Below are 21603 nucleotides of genomic sequence, written 5' to 3'. Positions count from 1 at the left end.
GTGTGTGTGTGTGTGTGTGTGTGTGTGTGTATGTGTGAACCACACCTGGATTGGGCTGCAGGTACTCCGTGGTTTTGGTCATGATGTCCAGCACCGCTCTGCTGGTGATGTCCACCTTCTGCAGGAGACAAACAAGCAAATTCAGAACCAATTATTACAAAAATAAACGATTTTTATCAGTAAAAACTTTATTTTGGTGGATAATAAAGCAGGGTGTCCAAGTTGTGGCCTGTGGGCCTTTAGTGATCCTCAGAATAACTTTTTATGGCCGCCAGTAAGAAAAAGGTTTAAACTTTTTAAAGAGAAAGTTAATATTTAATTTCCAGTAGATTTATTCTGCTGCTTATGGAGAAGTAATGGTGCCAAGAAACAACTTTTTTATTTTCTTCATTTTGAAAATAAAGTCTTTATATTACACAATAACGTCAAAATAAAACAATATTACCAGAATAAAGTCGTATCTTACTAGAATGAAGACATTTTATGAGAAATCCTTTATTAAAAATAATTTAAAAAGTAAAATGAGGAACGTTGATACGTTAGCATCGATTTTACAAATCAGGATATTTAAAGATATTTAATATTTCATCACATTAGAATCAAATTAGGACTTTTAAACGATTGAGCAAACAACTGAGTTCATTTAAAGAAAGAATCATGTCAGTTTTTAACTTTATCAAAGCTTTTTGATCATAAAGAATCAGAAGATCCTTGATTCAGAACTTTATAGATCTAAAAAGAAAAAGTTGAACCAACTTAATTTAATTGCTTCTATGGGTAACAAGCAATTCAATTAAGTTTATCCAACTTAATTTATTAAGTTTAACCAATTCAATATATTCCAATCATCCAACTCAATTTGTTAAGTTTTTAAACAAATTTATTAAGATTTAAATAACAGATTTAAGGCAGTGACGTCACATTCACACACCGATATCCACATCGGCAGGAGGGAGCTGGAATCGAACCTACTACCTTCCGATCACAAGACGACCGCTCTACCCACAGAGCCACAATCTGGTCAGCTGGAGTCATGACACAAATACTGAACTTTATTATTTCAAGTAAAGTCAAAGCAAAAAATGTCCTTTAAGGAAAAGATTTTAAATTTTTAAATTAGAGTATATTTAGAGGACACTGTAAAAAGATTTTCCCCAAAATATTTAGTTTGGAACTACTTAAAAGTTTGAGTTGACTTTCTGTAGAAAGAGATTTTAAATGTTTATTAGAATAAAATAAATGATTTGTGTAAGAGTGACTTGAATCTGTTATCTTAAACGTACTTAATACATTTGTTAAATAAAATTAACAAATTGAGTTGGATGATTAGAATATATTGAATTGGTTAAACTTAATAAATTAAGTTGGATAAACTTAATTGAATTGCTTGTTCAATTAAGTTGATTCAACTATTTAGTGTAAGTTTTGAGTTAAATGAACACAAAAAAGTAAGTTGGCACAGCAAAAGCAAAAGAATTTAGTTAAATTAATGTAAATAAGTCAATAAGATGAACTTAAACCCAAAAAACACTTTTTAGAGTGTACTTTTAAACGGTTTACTGGACGTTTATTGATAAATGACCTTCTCCATTTCCTTGAAGTCATCGTCCAGCTTGGTTCCTTCTGCTCCTCCGACTTTCTCGCTGACTTTCTGTGGAGACGGACGAAGAGGAACAGGAAAGGCAGAAAGAGAGCGAGTTAAAGTCCTCATCCACATTTTACAGCCAACTGAGAGCTAATGGGCGGAAAACGGAGAGGAGAGGAGCTGCTGATGGAAAAATGCCTGATTATTTATGCAGGAAACATAAAAACGTTTGATCTGATGAACATCAGCTGTATTTGAGTTAATATCCTGACTTCTCCTCTGCTTCGACTCCAAATGCAACATCTTCTCTTTAATTACTTGAAGACATCTTCTTTTTATCTCCATTTGTTCGTTTAATAGTCATAAAAAGAGCAATTAACCCTCCAAGTGACTCATTACTTTCAGTTTCATCTACTTTTCTTGCTTCGTTTCTAAGAAAATCCATTTCAAGCCGAATCCTTTAAACGCCTCAGTGCAGCAGCAGCAGCAGCAGCAGCAGCAGCAGCAGCAGCAGCAGCAGCAGCAGCAGCAGCAGCAGCAGCAGCAGCAGCAGCAGCAGCATCGTCTCCGTTTTCATAATTTCTGCTGTTGGACAGATTAATATATTCCAGATTTGAAGGTTTTCTAAACACAAATCTACATCAGAGCCTCACCTGCAGTAGATAACCTTTCAATAGATCAAGTATCAGTTAGTCAGACTGTCAGCGTTGGATAAAACGTGATTTATACCGTCTTATAAAACTGTTACAGTTTGCACACACATCAAACTGCAGCCACGTTATTTTAGTTGTTTACACAGAAAGCTGGAGGTCACAGTCTGCAGAAATAACCTTCAGCGTCGCATCCACATTGGTAAACAGCAAACAGCCAACGAGGTCAGAAAACAACAACCTGATGGAAAATAAAGGCAGAGCAGAAATGTTATGGAACCGAACGGTTAGCTTAGCCTGTTAGCGCAATAGTTGACCTGAATGCAACGTCCAAATGACTACGAGCTGTGAAACAAAATGGCGGACGCTGGTCAGACCGGTTCGTTTTGTCCAGAAAGTTTAGTTTGTTTGGGGGAGATGAGAACAAAAAACCAAACCCACAAACCTCCGTCTCAGTTCGGTTGAAGTGGAGACCGCGCCAAAAGCAGGAAGTGGACTACAGCGCACGGCATTCTGGGTAATTACATGCGGCAGTCTAGCGCTAGCGAGAGAAATGGCACTTGATTTTTTGACCTGAGTGAAGTTAGCCCCCCCCACCTTCTTCAAAACAGACAAAATTGGTGTCAAACGTATGTGCTACGTTTGTGCAGCAAAAATTTTCGTTTGTGCCGCTATCATTTTAAAGATATAAAGAAATGTTTCTAGAGGTCATCCAAGGTCAACCAGCCCCTCCACCTTCTTCAAATCAGACAAAATGGGTGTCAATCAACTCGGCTATGTTGTGCTGGTTTGTGCTGCAAAAATGTTCGTTTGTGCTGCTTTGGCTTTGAAGATATTAATGAAAGTGTAAAGGTCAAAAGGTCAACCAGCCCCCCCACTTTTATGAAATCAAACAAAATTAGTGTCAAACGTTTGTGCAGCAAAAAAATCTTCGTTTGTGCCGCTATCATTTTAAAGATATAAAGAAAGTTGGATTTCATCAAAGTTGAGGGGCTGGTTGACCTTTTGCCCTTTACACTTTCATTAATATCTTCAAAGACAAAGCAGCACAAACAAAAAATTTTGCTGCACAAACCAGCACAACGTAGCTGAGTTGATTGACACCCATTTTGTCTGATTTGAAGAAGGTAGGGGGGCTGGTTGACCTTGGATGACCTCTAGAAACATTTCTTTATATCTTTAAAATGATAGCGGCACAAACGAAAATTTTTGCTGCACAAACGTAGCACAAACGTTTGACACCAATTTTGTCTGATTTGAAGAAGGTGGGGGGGCCAACTTCACTCAGGTGATTTTTTGCCAAAGAAAAAAAAAATAAACCCAACAACTGATAAAATCCGACTCTGAAGAAGGAAGTTGAGCTCAGTGTTTTTTTTTTTTACCCCAGAGGTTTTAGCATAATTTCCTTCAGTGGTTTTTGGTGCAGCGCCCCCACAGGCGAGGAGGAGAACAGGTTTTTCAAAATGTCTGGTTTGTTTGACTTGGTGCAGTGAGAAAGAGAACCGCAGCAGCTAAAAATGTAACAAATGTTGCAGTTTTGGTCTCAAATCAAACCAAACGCACCAGACAGTAAAGTGTGAAAACACAAATCTCTACAAACATCGATGGACTAAAGCATTAATGTAAAGAAAAGTTTGACAAAATCAGAAAGTAGAGTAGAATCATGGAGTTTACCATTTCGACTGTCACATGAACCAACAAATGAAGCACAAAATAACAAATATAAATAAATAAAGCTGGTAAATTCACATCTAAAGGCTACATAATAGCTCCAGTTGGGCAGCTGTTCTTGCCTCTTTATGCTCATATTCAGCTCAGCCGGTCACTGTGGGAGCAGGAAGCTCTGCAGAGCGACAACATTATTCGCTTTCATCGCCTCGGGTTGCAGCCACGGAGGAGCAGAGTGGGCCATCAGCCGCCCACGCTGCTCCGTTCACACACACCAACCAACACCCAATACGCTGGTAAACAAACACATAAAGGCCTCACATGGCGCCAGCAGCACCATGACCCGGCCCATAAATTACTGTAATGAGGCTAATTAGCGGAACAAAATGTTTATATATATCGATGGAGGGATGGAAGAAAAGTGTAGCCAGCTGGATTTTAGGAGTTGTGAACTGATGACCCGTCCACACATCCTGGGATTTCTGCAGGAGGGAGATTATGCTGTCAGGTTTCATGGCATCAATCTAATAAAGTCTAATTGTTACCTGGAATTATCAGAATGTAAAATGAATTTTATGTAGCAAAATTCAAAAACTGTACACAGATATTTCATCCATCCATCCATTTTCTTGCACCCTTGTCCCTCGGTGGGGTCGGGAGGGTTGCTGCTGCCTCTCCAGCTGGCGTTTCGGGCGAGAGGCGGGGTCACCCTGGACAGGTCGCCAGTCTGTCACAGGGCAACACAGAGACACACAACCATGCACACACACACTCACACCTAGGGGCAATTTAGACAGATCAATTAACCTGACAGTCATGTTTTTGGACTGTGGGAGGAAACCGGAGTACCTGGAGAAAACCCACGCACGCACAGGGAGAACATGCAAACTCCATGCAGAAGGACCCCCTGCCGGGAATCGAACCCAGAACATTCTTGCTGCAAGGCAACAGCTCTACCAACTGCGCCACTGTGCAGCCCCCCACAGATTTTTCAACCAGTGTGAAATATCTGTGTGAATGTGAGCGTCTGGGATCTGAAGCAGCTGCCTCCATCAAACAAACAAGCTAGCCAAACATGAACAGCCTGCACACCTGCACACGTCTGAGTGCAGGTGTTGGTGACGATGTGTTCAGAGCCGCTCTGACGGAGGAAATGCGTCACAGAAAAACACGGAGCGACGCCGTTTTTTTACCGGAGGAGCTTCTCAGAATACAAAATAAGTCAAATTTAAAATTAAAACGACGTGAGACCAAGACGGGAACGAAAAGTGCGAGGGACCGACAGATGGGGATGCAGTTACCATAGAGACGAGGATGTGAAAGCTTTCTATTATGCTTCCAGGAAACAAACACAAAGACAAACCTATAAGTGTTCTTTAGCCTGCTAGGAGGAAATCTCAGCCTGGTCTGTGTTAAACTCTTACATAAGTCAGCCCGTCTCAGCAGTTTCATCTTTACCATCCTTTGTTTGAGGGAAATCTAAAGTGTGCTTGACCTGGTTTTACTGCCAATATTATACAACACATGGATCAGATGTTTGGAACGTGGATCATAAGGAGAAGAAATGAGACGAAAATCACATCAATGTGAACAATGAGGCAGAAATTAGAAGTCGAGCGAACCGCTAATTACAGGAAAGCTAACAGTCAATCAGAGTAGAGCTAATGGCTAACCATACAGATGGCAGCTAATTAGAGTAGGGCTGTTGTAAACGATTATTTTAGTAATCGAGTAATCTATAGATTTTTCTTACGATTAATCGAGTAATCGGATAAAAACAATTATGAAATAAAATATTGGTAAATCTTCCATAACACCAGTGTTACTATCGGATATCAACGTCAGTCTATTTTTTCCACATTTGAGCTTCCCTACCAGTTACTTTTTGTAGACCGGGGGAGCAACACGGGATATTTACGGCTCCTCCGTTCAGAAACTCATCTACCAGCCATGTTCCGCCTCCCGTTTGTTCAGACCGGGATGATATAAGTTTATTGTGCGGTTCGTCCGTAAAGCTGCTCTGACCCTGTAAGCATCAACCCTCAGCCGCCCGCCGTGTTCAGTCTCTCCGCTCACCTGTAGAAATCCTCCTCAGCTTCTTCCCGCCGTTCAACCAGCAGCTCCGGAGCAGAAAGGCTGCCGAACTCCCGGCATCGCGCCGGTCATTTTAAGGATGTTTATTGGTCCCACAAAAACGATGAAAACCCGGAATTATCACCAATCAGTAAAATCCCCGCGGGCCGAACTTGAAGATTGGACGTTATGCCGCTAACACGTAGCTTCCGCCAACAACTCAGAGGCGGAAGTCAGAGCTCCGCGCAACGCAAATAATGTTCCGGCTGAAACACGGTGCGCTAAATGATAAAACATAAATTAACGAAGCTTCGAGGCAGGTCAATTTTCCTCGAGGAATTTTAATAATCGAGGTACTCGAATCACTCGAAGAATCATTTCAGCCCTAAATTAGAGTCAAGCTAAAGGCTAATGACAGGTGGTGCTTAGTCATAGTCAAACTAGCTAACAGCAATTCATCAAATGAGTCAAATTTACAGTGAGCCAGAGTTATGCTAATGTCTAACTGGATTCATGTCTTACTTAGAGTCAAGAATCAAGCTAGCAGTAACTCAAACTTACGCCAACAGCTGGTCAGACCTGAAAAGTCACCAACAGTCAAGTTAAATCAAAAATAGAGAATCCTCAGGACATTTTCTTTCATCCAACACAAGAAATGCAAACATTTATTTTCTCCATTATTCATCTTTATGATCCATAATTGGTCTTATGACAGTTTTCTCAGCGCCGCAGTCTAGAAGAAGCTAAATTAGTAGTTCTTAAGTAAATGGGAATGTTGTCTGTTGGGTTTTTGCTAGTATTTCTTCCCCAGAGGGCTAACAAGTCTGCAGTAGGTTGTTTATTTTACAGACATGATAACTCTTGTAGCTTGTTAGCATCCCATCCAAGACTAATGCATAGTGGCCAAACAATGTGTAGCACAAAACCCCCAATACCAACGTAGGAAGGTTAGCATAAAACAACTAACAGCTGATTGACTGTCTTTGTGAGCATTACTTGCTTTCACTTCTTTGCCAAATCTTAAAAAAGTAAATTTACGTTGCAAAAGAAGGTTAAACCTCAGCTGTAAAGTGATAAAATGGCAGAAAGTTGTAGGAACATAAAACCGACTCTTTAACAGGCCCATCTGCTCAGCTTCTCTCCTCCTCCACAGTTTCTCTCCCGTTGTTCAGGACTCTCGCTGTTTTTCCCTCCTCTATCTTCCCTCTCCGGCTCTCTTGTCCTTTTATTTCTCGTCTTACATCCACACTCGCTTTCTGCTGAGTCACTCCCCGCCGAGGCCTGCAGGAAAATCAGCTTAATTACGACGCTGCCGTGACAAACGTCAGAGGTCGTGGCACCCTGACAGCAGATGGAGGAGCCGGGGCCCTGCTCTCCAGGAGACGGAGAGCTTGGCAGCCGGAGCCGGTTCATCTCATCGGCCTGCCAGAGTCACCAGACGCCATCTTAGACGGTAGATACCAGAGGACTGATGGACGTTTGACCAACGACTGAATCAGTGTTTGAACGCTGGTGCAGGATTCTGTTGGGTCAGAGCCCAGAGTCGTCCTAATGAGACGCACTTCTGCATTTTAAGTTTGAACTTGTGGTCCAGAATGTTTAATAACTCAAAACTGCAGAGTCAGCAACAAACTTTAGATTTCCAAGCTTTTATTTTAAGGTCTTGTTCTTATATTTTCACTTTGCTGCAGAGGCTCATTTATGTTTACTGGGTGTGGAAACATCCATCCATCCATTTTCTTGCACCCTTGTCCCTCAGTGGGGTCGGGAGGTGCTGGTGCCCATCTCCAGCCGGGCGAGAGGCGGGGTCACCTGGACAGGTCACCAGTCTGTCACAGGGCAACACAGAGACACACAGGACACACAACCATGCACACACACACTCACACCTAGGGGCAATTTGGACAGACCAATTAACCTGACAGTCATGTTTTTGGACTGTGGGAGGAAACCGGAGTACCTGGAGAAAACCCACCATGCACAGGGAGAACATGGAGACTCCATGCAGAAAGACCAGGGCCGGGAATCGAACCCAGAACCTTCTTGCTGCAAGGCAACAGCTCTACCAACTGCGCCACTGTGCGGACCCCGGGTGTGGAAACATTTTTAATAAAAATCACTCATCGGCATCCTGAATCCCACAATTATCTCCGAGGTTTGATGTAAACATCGTTTGCTAACTTGTCCGTTTTATCTCCTGTTGCAACACTGAATCAGATTTATGAAAGTTCTACAGAAGGGATGTCCAAAGTGTGGTCCGGGGGCCGTTAGCAGCACTTTGAATGATCGTGTATGGCCGCAAACAATTGTGGAAAGAAGCACATCTGGCCTCCAGGCACTCCGATATGAATAAAACCTTCCTAAAAGTGATCCATTATGCTTGCTTGAGCAGGTTAGGATGACTGTTCATTACATGTTTTTGCACAAACTCATTCTTGGATAATGAGGTTTCAGTCTGTTTTGTTTTAGGGTCGTGTCTCTTTGAATCCAAATAAACTGATGCTGGTTTATTTAAGTGGTTAAATACAATAAATCTTCAGAATGTCTCAGTCTGAGTGTAATTTTCTTGCCGTTTGTAGACACTGTGATGAATTTTGATAATTTGGCTTTCAAGGGTTTTCAATTTGATGCTTTTGGGCCTCCTTCTGAAAAAAGACGGCGCTTCTATTGGCTGCTAAGCTGTTGCAGTTTTAGTTAAAGCTTCGCAGCTTTAATCGTTTCCATTCGTCTTTTTCTTCCCGCCTGTAAAGACTGTTTTGCCCGTGATGTCGATTCCTTCGCCGGCTCCGTTTGTTTCCGCGGCAGCCGGGACGCTTGCATCACCGATGCTCAGGAGAAACGTGGCGTCTCTCTCGGTTAGACGCTCGACCAGAAACCCGAACAGAAAGAGCTTCGATCAGCCGAGGAAACGTGGCGACCCAGAGGCGGTTCGGGCGTAAATCACTGAAAAGTTTCAGTGTTTAGACAAAGAGAAAGCAGGAAGAGTTTAAGTTTGAGGTTTTATGATGTGGAAACATCTATAAAAACCTCCAGGGACAGAAAGAAAAACATGAATATGGACCTTTTCCACTCCGTTCACTAGACATTTTGATAAGTAAATCCTGCTTTTGAGTGTTTTATGTAAATTATTACAGAAATTCGACACGTTCTGCGTGACTATAAGTGATGATTCATGGCTGACATTTATTTTCTCTTGTAAATCCTCAGCAGGAGGTTGAGATGCTGGAAGAGGTGGAGAACGAGAAATGTGAAAGAAGAGGCAAGGAAGAGGCTTTCACACCTCCCCAAAACGACCCAGACGTTGTAGCCGAGCAAACTGGACCTGGATTAACCCAAACTAAACATTTCAAACCAGGAGGCAGACATGAGGTGGAGGACGGACGGCAGCAGAACGGGTTGGTGAGAGTTTCTCTGAGACCAGCAGTTGGAGCTGATGCAGCAGCTGCACCAGCAGTTGGAGCTGCTGCAGCTGCTGCATCATTCACTACACATGAGAGCAGAGGGGAACCTGCAGCAGCTCCTCACCATGTCACCACAACTACAGGATGTAGGACAGAAACTTTAAAACCTGCAGAAAACATCCGATTTCACTGAAACTTACCAGACATACAGCAACGTTTTCTACCGTTTTGTTGTTCCAAAACTTATTTTCAACAAATTCTCTGAAATTCTTCGACTTTTGAAACCGTCCAAATGTCAGAAAATGTGCAATAAACTCAATAACATGCATTAGTGCAAAATAAAAAAGTGGGGATCTGATGATCTTTGCGTGAATTGTGAACAGAATAATGTGCGACTTTTTGATGAAAGTTCTAATTTTTGAAAATGTGCTGAGAATAATTTGACTCGATAATGTTAAGAGTACAAATACGAACAAAAATACCCGTTATTTCTAAAATAAAATGCACTTATTGTGTGGAATATAACGGATCTATCATGTTTTTATTTCCAAACTTGATTCAAATATCTTCTAAACGAATGCTAATGTGAAACTAGCAGCAACAAGTGGAGGAGGGGCAGCGAGCGCCGTTTCCTCTCATAGGCATTAAAACTAATATAATCAACAGGAATGATATGAGAATGACCTCTATATCTATAAAATGGTGACGCAGCAGCTGATCCCAGTTTGAAACATTAACAATCTGTTGCTAATAGAGACTATTAAAGTGAAAGGAGGAGAAGAAGAAACGATGCAACAGAGCAGGAACAAAAACATCCCCAAAGCCTCCGGATCCATTTCTGCCCTCATTAGTATTCACACCATGGATCCGACAGAAAGCGGCGCTGGAGTCACGACTCGCTGGCGGTAAAAACTAAATCACATCCGACACAAAAACAACCCAATCCTGCAGCGTCTGGAGCAACTAGATGCTCCAGAACTGAGACTTTTTACTTTTACAGCTTACATTTCAATCATAAAACAAAAAAAAAAAACTGCTGAACAAAAATAAAAATTCAGTCATTTTTTATTTTAAGATACGAGTTTTTATGACCAAACTGATCACAACGCAACTGTAAGCCCCAGTTTGACCAGATAGTGGCGCCGTTTTGTGTCAGTTTCACTACTTTATGATTGAAAGTTTGGTTTTTATCAACTGAAACCTTTTAACTTTCAAAAACTAAATACGCTTACAGTGGTTAGTTTGTCCAGAATCATAAAGTTTAGCCAAAGATTTTCCGAAAACATGACGAACATAAACATCAACTCAGATCAGAGTGTTTTGACCAGTTAGCTTTCAGAACAAAAGCCTGAGATTCATCAGGATTTTAACCTTTATAAACTGTAAAAGTTGATAAATGACTCAACATGTCTGATTGAAGAGCCTCATGCCTGCAGACCAAGCTGAGTGAAGAACTAATAATCAATCAGGCTTTAACAGCGGATCAATCATCTGACCAGAAGATCAATAAGTGATGGTGTGATTGGATGTGATCAGAGGCTCATCAGCGCCGTTAAGATTTAATTAGCTCAATACATCAGTTTGCTCCGTTTTCAGCACCAGGACTTTCCTGCTGCGCGTTTCTGATCCGCAGAACCAAACGGACTCAAACTCCACGTCGCTGCGCCAAACACAGGGAGTTAAAGACGGTTTTTACAAACACAGGAAGTTGAAGACGGTTTTTAACAAACACAAGAAGTGAAAGACGGTTTTTAACAAACACAGGAAGTTGAAGACGGTTTTTAACAAACACAGGAAGTTAAAGACGGTTTTTAACAAACACAGGAAGTTGAAGACAGTTTTTAACAAACACAGGAAGTTGAAGACAGTTTTTAACAAACACAGGAAGTTGAAGACGGTTTTTAACAAACACAGGAAGTTGAAGACGGTTTTTAACAAACACAGGAAGTTAAAGACGGTTTTTACAAACAGAGGAAGTGAAAGACGGTTTTAACAAACACAGGAAGTGAAAGACGGTTTTTACACACACACAACCATGCACACACACACTCACACCTAGGGGCAATTTAGACAGACCAATTAACCTGACAGTCATGTTTTTGGACTGTGGGAGGAAACCGGAGTACCTGGAGAAAACCCACCATGCACAGGGAGAACATTCAAACTCCATGCAGAAAGACCCCAGGCCGGGAATCGAACCCAGAACCTTCTTGCTGCAAGGCAACAGCTCTACCAACTGCGCCACTGTGCAGCCCAGGTCTGTAACTAATTAACTGAAATTAAACACATTTTAATCGATAAAATTGATACACTGACAAACGTTTTCAATTCAATTACCAAATTTTCTGCTAAATTATTGACTAAATAGACATAAGAGATCAAATATATTTATTATTGTTTATAATCTAAAAAATTGGGGCAAAGTGTTTTTTTTAGGGCTGCTGCAGGTTTCGCCTACAGAAATGTAAGACTTTTTATAAATTAAATTTAAGACCTGCATCACAGAATAAAAAAATTATTTATATGTAAATACATACAAAATCCCACAATGCATTATTGTGTCAAAAAAAGAAGTGTAAATAAGTTTGTATTTCATTCTCCCGTAACCACAGCTGATCTTGAACACGTCTAGATTTTTGTTAATAAGTTTGAATTTTGTACAGTTTGTTTTATTACACCTATAGATTTTATATTAAAAAACTGATTAAAGAATTAATTTTACTTATATTTTAGGAAACTGTGTGGCACAGCATTTATAGACCCAGAGTCTGATTTATATCGCTCAGCTGCACACACTGAGATTTAATCAGATTTTTAAATTTACCGATATTCATTGATAAGCTCATGGAGAAAACCGTAAAATTAACATTTCCAATAACATTGCCAGTTTTATTTTTTAATTATTTGAAATTGATAAATGCCGTTATGTTATAATGCGATAAACTTTTTTTTTTTTTTACCTCCATCTGCTACAGCTAGCTGTGAAGCTAACAGCAGATCCGCTTACTTTATATTAAAATATTAATTAGCTGCACGCTGCGACCTTTAACCTCCACCTAGCAGGAGCTCATCAAAAACAGTCGTCATCAGCTGATGATAAACTCCACGTCTGTCGTCATCGGAGTCGCACAGAAACAAGGTCAAAGGTCACGGTTCAGCTGGAACAGAAGGCGGCATCAAAGAGTCGATCTTCCTCTGCGATGCCCTCAAGGATGATTAATTATTGAGCTACAGAACCGTCTGAGTGTGTGTGTGTGTGTGTGTGTGTGTGTGTGTTGGCATCACGCCTGCTCTCTCTGCTGACACGCGTGTGGTCGCCATGACAACACGGTCCATGATGGAACCGGCAGGAGCAGCAGGAGATTTAAACACATTTACATCCTTTATGTCCAACTATAAATGTCATATTTAATTCTGATTATTACATCATTTCCTCCTTTAATCTAAATGTCAAATTTTATAATTAAAAACTGGAGACAAAAACATAAAACCGTCACTGAACAAATACACAGAGTGTTGGATAAATTTACTGGATTCAGTTTAATTATTGATTATAAAAAATAAAATATCACGATATATTTCTTTAAATACCTCAATAACAATATCACAGATGATATTCTGCATTTTAATTATTAATTAAATTTGGTCAAATATAGTTTTTTTCTACTGTGAGCAGAATAAAAAAGATATTAATATGTAAATATGTTTTTTAAAAAAAGAAATCACACAATGTGCTTAAAGTGTCAAAGAAAGAAAAAAGAGTTAATAAGTATTAAATAAGTGTTTTTGTTTGTAGTTTCCATGTCCCTGCAGCTAAAACCGACAAATAGATTTTCATTAATAAATTAATTGGATCAAAAGAAATAACTGAACTTTATTAGAAATATGTTAAAGATGCTTTATTCCCATTTTCAGTAAGTTGGAGATTAATTTTTGGATCAATAGATTAACAGACAAATTAACCTAATAGTTCATTTGTTATTGCAGAACCAGGTGAAGTTCTGGTTTGAACATATTTACAGAGAAAGAAAGTTATTTTTTATCTTAAATGCTAAATGTGTATAATTTTTTGTACAGTTTTGACTTGGAAGTAAAAAAATCTACATTTCTAAATTTGACCTCATTTCCTCGTGGTTCCTTTGCGTTTCTACACCTGGACATGGATCTGTTCTCGCTCTCGGGTTTCATTCGGCTCGTCGGTGTCTCGTTTCGCCGCCACTCTCCCCTCGGCTGCGTGAGGAAACGCCGTCATGCTGGGACGTGGCCTACATTTTGGTTTTAGTGTTCAGATTCCAGCACAAACGAATCAATTGATGTAAAAAGGAAGGAAAACACCGAGCAGCTCAGGTCTTATTGGACAAACACCAACATGAAAAGAACTTTTAATGTTACACTAAGAATTAAAAATGACCCATAAACGGCCCTAATGCTGTTAAAATGATTAAAAATGTTGATTACTACAGTTTATTTAGAACTGCGTCATAATAAATGACATCTAATCACCACAACTTCACAGTAAAAGTTAAAAAAATGAATCAAAAATATCTTTATGTGCAGATAATGTTCACATAAAATGCATAAAAACTCACAACTATTTCCACTTAATGTTTGATAACCACTTTTTAAAAACCGTTTATTCTGGATTTCCTTCCACAAATTTCTCACTGCAGTTTACTAGAGTTCTGGCCCATTCCTCCAGACAGAACCGGTGGAATGGGGTCAGGTTAAGAAAACATTTTTCCAAATCAACTTATTTCACCATAAGTCTTATAAAACCTTAACAAAACCTGGTGAATTTTTGTATAAAAACAAGTTTGTTTTTAATGCTTCATAATCCAGTTACTCAAGTAAAAGTAAAACATAATAAAAATACTCAGAAAAGCAAATTTTTCCCCCTAAAAAGTTATTCAAGTAAATGTAACTAGTCAACTATGGTAATCATGCTCTTTATTTTATTTAGGGAACTAATGGCAAAAGTGTGGAAAACGACCAAAACTACAAAAGCAAACACAAAAATCCCAGCGGGAGTCCAACAAAAACTGCTGATGTTGCTGAAACGAGGCAGAAACTCGCATTAAAAGAGCTGGAAACATCCGTCCATATCAATAATTATTGATTTCTTTTTGTCCTAAATGTCTGAAATACTGACCAGCTGTTGGCGTGACGTTTCCTGCTTCGTCCAGTTTTCTCTCCACATTGTTATTCTTTTTATTTTTAAGCAATTATGAGTCAAAATGGCTGAACTTTAAACTGCTGCTGCGCAAGTTAACAACAAGCTGTTGCTAGGTAACCAAAGAACGAGTTAGTTGCTAGGTAACCAAAGAAGGAGTTTGTTGATTCTATCTGGCTAACGTCTTCCCTCTGCCTTCATTTCCCAGAATGCTGTGCGGTTCTGGATCAGATTATCTCTTGATATTGATCACGTGTCTATTGTTGATATTGTTATTGAATTATTGTCCACACATAAAAGAGCTAATGTTTAGCTAACTTGCAGCTCTTGTTTTTTAACCTTTTAAAGATGGAGGACGTTTGTCGTGTTTTGATTTAATCAGGATAATCGTCGGCCACCCGTACGGCTCCCTGCGCTCGGTGTGTGAAAACATGAGTAAAGCACGTCAGCGAATCAGATCACAGCGGCCGACATCTGCAGGGATCATCAGCAGCATCATCATCATCATCATCATCATCAGAGAGACGACCAATCAGCTTCCAGAGCCACCATTCGGTGACGTCTCGTGCCACTTTCCCATAATGCCTTCTGTCGATTCCCTGATCTATTTCAGGCGACATCTCACCTCACTTCAAACATCTGATTCATGCTTTGATTTTCTCTGATCTCCAACATCAAGCCAGATCCTCTAACTGATCAGCGGGATCTCCTCTGCTTTAGAAAGCAGTAAAATTGTTTATTATGACTCAAAGTTACAAGTTCTTCCTTAAAATCCAAGTTAATAAAGAGAGAAATGTCAACTACTATGATTAGCACCTTAAAAACGAACATTTAGACGATACTCTTTGATGTTTCACGCTAAAAGAAAAGTCCTTATAAGAGGCTTTAATCCAGTATTTGTACCAGTCAGTGTTTTATCTGTCAGACCAACACAAAGTAATGCAAAGCAGAATAAAAATGATGGTTTTCAACATAAATAAAGCAAATACAAATCTATAAAGTTACGGCGTGCAGAAGTATTCAGCCCTCATGAGGACAATTCAAACACAGGAAGTCTCTTTGTCTAAAAGATGAAGTTTTCGTCATTGTTTTTTGCTAAATCAACAATTTCTCTACTGAATATTAACATTTCAGGATTCAGATAAAATGTAACTCTCAATCAGAAAACTTGTATTGCTTTTTCATATCAATGCAGCAGAAAATGTAGATTGGGAAGTTGAAATACCAATTTCCCAGATTGTGTCGAGGCTATTCGAGACATTATTAGCTGGTGTTGGCGAAGCAGCCAATCCAGGAGCAGCATTCGTTTTCCTTGCCGTTGATTGGCTGAACCCCAAAGATCTGAAATATGGGAGATCATGGATGCTGGCTTCGGTTGTGCTGCTAAAACAGTTTCCTTTAGGACAACATGGCTGAAAAATGTATCACAATACAAGAGTGTCATTTTAATTGATATTGATAATTATTGATTAGTTTTTAGTTTTAAATACCTGAAATATTTCCAAAATGGCGGCGAGACATTTTTCATTTCTAAGCAGTTATAAGGCACAGTGGTGAAACCTTAAACTGCTGCTGCGCATGTTACTCTACAGGCTGTAGCTAGGCAACCGCAAGTTACTTATCAGCCCGTTGCTAGGTAACCAAAGAGCGAGTGAGTTCAAGTCCACCAGCGTTGCTAAGCTAGCTGCCTTTTCTCTGCCTACATCTCAGCTCAGTGAAACTATTGAATATTTTGTCTTTTTAAAATCGATCATCTGTCTATCGCAGCAAATACTGTTATTGGTTTATTAACCAGCCCGTTTCCACTGCGAGTATTAAAATATACGCTAAATATCTACATTTTTAGAAGGTGGGTTGGCTGTGGTTCTTAACTCCTGTGAGTCTACTGTAGGTCTGGACTTTGACTAGACCACTCCAGCACATGCATATGCTTTGTTGTAAACTATCCGGTAACTTTTAGATGGATCTCTGCTCCAACACAGAGAACGTGCCACGTGTCTGATGAACTATTTAGATTTTTATGTGTAGAATAAAAAAGAAACTTTTGCTTCACTGTAAAAATATGTGTTTGTGTTTGTTTATCACATAAAACCAGATAAAGACACTGTGTGGCTCCAGAGGGAGGAATAATAACAGAATAAAAACTAAAGTCACGCCGAGCAGGACGGTCCGTGCTGACCTCCTCTGCTGCTGTGCTTTTTATTTTTTATGTTTTTGCTTCCTGCTCTGCTGCAGTGACCCAGTTTTCACCCTCAGGGATCAATAAACATCATCTCCTCTCTTTATCGGAGCCACAGAGATGTGCAGGAATCCGTCCGGATGACAGCCGGACAGAAAACGGGAAGATTCCTCCCGGAGTTTATCTGATCTCAGACGGGAAACATGCAGCGATGCAGCAGAAGCTCAGATGTGAAGGAGGAATTAATTAGATTTTTATTTAGTTTTGACTGTTTTTAATGTTTGCTGAAGCCGCGGTGGAGGTTTCTATGATGCACCAGATTTAAAACTGCAGAAAAGTTTCGTTCGTTTTTGTCTGAAAAACAGAAATGACCTTAAGATCAATCTGGGAAGGATTATCAAGATATTTTCAATCTTTGTAAAGTTAAAGTGAAATGAAGGGGAAACCTGAAGCACTCACAGAAAAAGTTAAAAACTTTAATGGGATGAGATTAAAGTTATTTAATCCAGTTAATTTCAGGGTCTGAAATTATAATCCTTTGATCACATTAATGGTTTTTGTACCATTAAAAAGGTTCAAAAATCCTTTAAAATCCTTATTGAATAAATAATCCCAAAATATGTCGATACAAGATGATCAACATTCCTAATTTTGATATTTTTCATGAAGTCGTTTTTATAAAATAACTACTTCATTCTGCATATATTACAACTGCAGTCTTAAAATGTTATGATATTATTCTCAGGGCTGCACAGTGGCGCAGTTGGTAGAGCTGTTGCCTTGCAGCAAGAAGGTTCTGGGTTCGATTCCCGGTCTTTCTGCATGGAGTCTCCATGTTCTCCCTGTGCATGGTGGGTTTTCTCCAGGTACTCCGGTTTCCTCCCACAGTCCAAAAACATGACTGTCAGGTTAATTGGCCTGTCTAAATTGCCCCTAGGTGTGAGTGTGAGTGTGTGTGTGCATGGTTGTGTGTCCTGTGTGTCTCTGTGTTGCCCTGCGACAGACTGGCGACCTGTCCATGGTGACCCCGCCTCTCGCCCGAAACGTTAGCTGGAGAGGCACCAGCACCTCCCGACCCCACTGAGGGACAAGGGTGTTAGAAAATGGATGGATGGATTTTATTCTCCACCTGAATTCAAAGTTAAACAGAAGCTTTAAATCACACCTGCCAAACAAGATGGCCGCCCTGGGCGCAGTGACATCACTGCGAACTTTGGAAACCCAAAGAGTTCAATGGGGGGAAAAAAAATAATCCAGATTTTCCAAAAATTAAAGGGGCATTGCCAGCAAACGTTAAACCAACGGTCAGGAGTTTTTATCGGCACGTAAACATCCAGACGAGACGCTGGACATTCCTCTGACGGGTTTCCAGAACCAACAGCAGCGAAGTGAAGAAGAAGAAGAAGAAATCGGAGGACTAACGAGACGGAGAGGACGCTGAGCGGAGGAGACAGGATGTCCGTCCGCGCTCCGTCTCCGTCTCCGTCTCCTAAACAGAACCAACAGGCAGCGGACAGACAGAGCCGCGGGTCAGAGGTTCTGCTCAGTAACAACCGGGTCCGCCGCTTCGGCTGGTTCTGATCGCACAAATACACAAACAGATGAGCTGCAGTCAGAGGTAGAGGTTCAGTTTGAAAGACGGAGAGATGATGAAAGGATGAAAAGATGCTGGGGGCAGAAAGAGGAAAGAGGATGGAAATATGGAGCGAAGGATGAATGAGGAGCTCTAGAAATCAGAGAAATTTAATATCAAAGCTCCGTGTTCAGAATAATAAAGACCTGATGCAACAAGAACCTGATAAAATGAGTGAAGAAACGTGAGGATGGAGAAACAAACACGAGGTCTATGAAAATTCTGCAAACACAGAGAGACGACAAGAAACATCTGAAAACAGGAGAGAAAACGAGGATTTAAACAACGTCAGGAAGGAAATATGACGAGAGATGTGATTATTAAAACCTGATAAATCCATGTTTTCTCTTCTCAACATCAGCGCCATGCAGAGCCAATCTATTGATCATTTTCTGATCAACTGATTAATAATTTGATACCAAAAGATGCATAATAAGAGATGTATTTTTACAGAATTTGAATCAGCTGCCACTTGGAGTTCTGGACATAACAGATTTACAAACATTTATTTTATCATAAATGTGGGAATGTTTATGTTTTTTGACCAGTTTTTGGCTTTTAATTTTCCTTCTGGTAAACCCTTAAAAGCCCAACAGGTGGAGGACAAAATTAAATATTTCAGGCCAAGCAAACAATCGAGCAAATAATCAGGATCTACAAGGTAAATATTGACAAAACAGTGAAAAAATAATGCTAACAAGCTGAAAGAAGACCAGCGTTTTCAGCTAATAATTATCTTTGCTATATGTATAAAACAAATCACATCAGACCCGACCTTTGCCCTCATTCTGACCGCTGTCATAAACGCTAAATATCCTTGACGGGCTTTCAGAACGAGCCACAACAACCTTTCTTCTAGGGCTGTTGTAAACGATTATTTTTGTAATCGAGTAATCTATAGATTTTTCTTACGATTAATCGAGTAATCGGATAAAAACAATTATGAAATAAAATATTGGTAAATCTTCCATAACACCAGTGTTACTATCGGATATCAACATCAGTCTATTTTTTCCACCTTTGAGCTTCCCTACCAGTTACTTTTTTGTAGACCGGGGGAGCAATACGGGATATTTACGGCTCCTCCGTTCAGAAACTCATCTACCAGCCATGTTCCGCCTCCCGTTTGTTCAGACGGGATGATACAAGTTTATTGTGAGGTTCGTCCGTAAAGCTGCTCTTACCCTGTAAGCATCAGCCGCCCGCCGTGTTCAGTCTCTCCGCTCACCTGTAGAAATCCTCCTCAGCTTCTTCCCGCCGTTCAACCAGCAGCTCCGGAGCAGAAAGGCTGCCGAACTCCCGGCATCGCGCCGGTCATTTTAAGGATGTTTACTGGTCCCACAAAAACGATGAAAACCCGGAATTATCACCAATCAGTAAAATCCCCGCGGGCCGAACGTGAAGATTGGACGTTATGCCGCTAACACGTAGCTTCCGTCAACAACTCAGAGGCGGAAGTCAGAGCTCCGCGCAACGCAAATAATGTTCCGGCTGAAACACGGTGCGCTAAATGATAAAACATAAATTAACGAAGCTTCGAGGCAGGTCAATTTTCCTCGAGGAATTTTAATAATCGAGGGACTCGAATCACTGGAGGAATCGTTTCAGCCCTACTTTCATCAAACACAAACATCATCCGGGATCTTCCTGATTCATGTATCGGTTGACAGAATGTAGCTAGCATGATATGGTCACATGGCTTCTGAAGCTCTCATATGATTGGCTGATCGGTCCACCCCGACGCCTCCTTCCCAGGAAGCAGAAACTTCACTAAAAACAGCTAAAAAATAAATAAATGATGGATGTATTCAAGTTAAAGTTATGAACAATAACAGAGAAAATAAGTTGATGGAGAATATAACATGAATTAATAAAATAAAAGAAAAAAAGAGCATAAAATGGATGAATGAACGGTAAAAATAGGCTAATTTAGAGATGTTTCCATATGAAAAGGTGAGAAGGAATGGGAGGTTGGATGACCTGAAACGAAATAAAAAGGAAAATCTTTCTAATTAAGACTGATGAAAGTAAAGAGGAGAGGAAGGAGGGAAGATGGAGGGATGGCTGTGGAAGAATGTGGAGGAGGATGGAGGGAATTCCCTGTTGCTTGAAGCAACAGCCAATCAGCTCTGCAGACTTCCAGCACATAAACTGTTACATAATGTTACAGAAAGGGGTTCACCCTCATTTTAACGCTAAAAACACACAAAATATCGCGAGAATTGTTCAAATGCCACCATAAAACAGCATCCGATTGAGATTTTAATTGAAAAAATCTTAAAAAAACAAACATTATAAACTGAGCATATCAGCAAATATATCTACAGAAATGTTGCCAAATAACACATCACGACTCTGATTGGATGAAATAAACACATTACAAACTATATTTATGAAGAATTGGAGCGTTTTACGGGTAATGAAGAAAATGAGATTCAGTGTTTACCTCGCAGCACTTCGGGTTTCAGTAAATAAACCGAGTTTCATCAAATTCAGGCGCATTAATAAAGTGTAATTATTACGGAAAAAGAGACACAAACACGAAAAAGTAACAAATACATGAACGTGTTGTCTTCTTACCTGGGTGGCTTTATGGAACTGCTTCTTCAACCCCGCGACAGACATCCTCTCTTCGGCTTCACAGGCAGAAATAAACAGCGGAAATAAAGATTTCAGGCTGTTTCCGGCGGACTGGAGGCGTTAATTCGCGCCGAGAGGAGAAAGTGTCCGTAAATCCTTCAGGTAGCGGCGGATACGGTCCGATTTTCCCGAGGAAACTGGAGGAAAGAGGAGCCAGCGAGGATGATGATGGTCAGACCAAACCCAGCTGGATCTATTTTCAGGGGGACACAGATCGTCTAATAGCAAGATGAGTCACCTCGACTGGAAATATGGGGAAGTTTTTGAAAATGAAAAACGTCAAATCATTATGCATGGAATAACTTTGAACAAATTAATTAAATCTGATATTTTGTAAAATGTACACACTGTTCATTTTTATATGTTAATTTATATTACTCATTTAATTTAAGATTACTTGAAATAAAGACTTTAAAATGGGACCTTTAAAATGAAATATAACCTTAGGCATATTTTTCAAAATAATTTTAGAAAGTATTATTATTATTATTATTATTATTATTATTATTATTATTATTATTATTATTATTACATGATAAAATATTCTATTTTTAAACAATGTTTAATTTTTTTGACTCAAACTGTAATCTGAAAAGTGTACAGT

The 21603-nt window shown here is 39.9% G+C and overlaps 1 protein-coding gene across 2 annotated transcripts in view; it reads right to left on the bottom strand.

Moving 5' to 3' along the window:
* Positions 1 to 21205, bottom strand: part of sh3gl2b (SH3 domain containing GRB2 like 2b, endophilin A1) — a 32255-nt gene extending 11050 nt beyond the window's left edge. Inside the window, exons 1-3 of one of the 2 annotated variants that reach the window (XM_081599331.1) lie at positions 20940 to 21205; positions 1583 to 1651; positions 46 to 118 (exon numbers count right to left, since the gene is read on the bottom strand). In XM_081599331.1, the coding sequence (XP_081455457.1) occupies positions 46 to 118; positions 1583 to 1651; positions 20940 to 20984 (187 nt within the window). In that variant the 5' untranslated portion in view covers positions 20985 to 21205. Of the gene's footprint in view, positions 1 to 45; positions 119 to 1582; positions 1652 to 2680; positions 2741 to 20939 lie in introns of those variants that run through there. The other variant, XM_081599332.1, reaches the window with a different exon arrangement.
* Positions 21206 to 21603: the final 398 nt, after the last annotated feature.

The sequence above is a fragment of the Poecilia reticulata genome, chromosome 18 (genome assembly GCF_904066995.2).
Source record: "Poecilia reticulata chromosome 18, P_reticulata-male-v2, whole genome shotgun sequence".
Classification (NCBI taxonomy): Eukaryota; Metazoa; Chordata; class Actinopteri; order Cyprinodontiformes; family Poeciliidae; genus Poecilia; species Poecilia reticulata.
The sequence above is the reverse complement of the archived record's forward strand: the minus strand, read 5'-3'. Positions and strand labels throughout refer to the sequence as shown.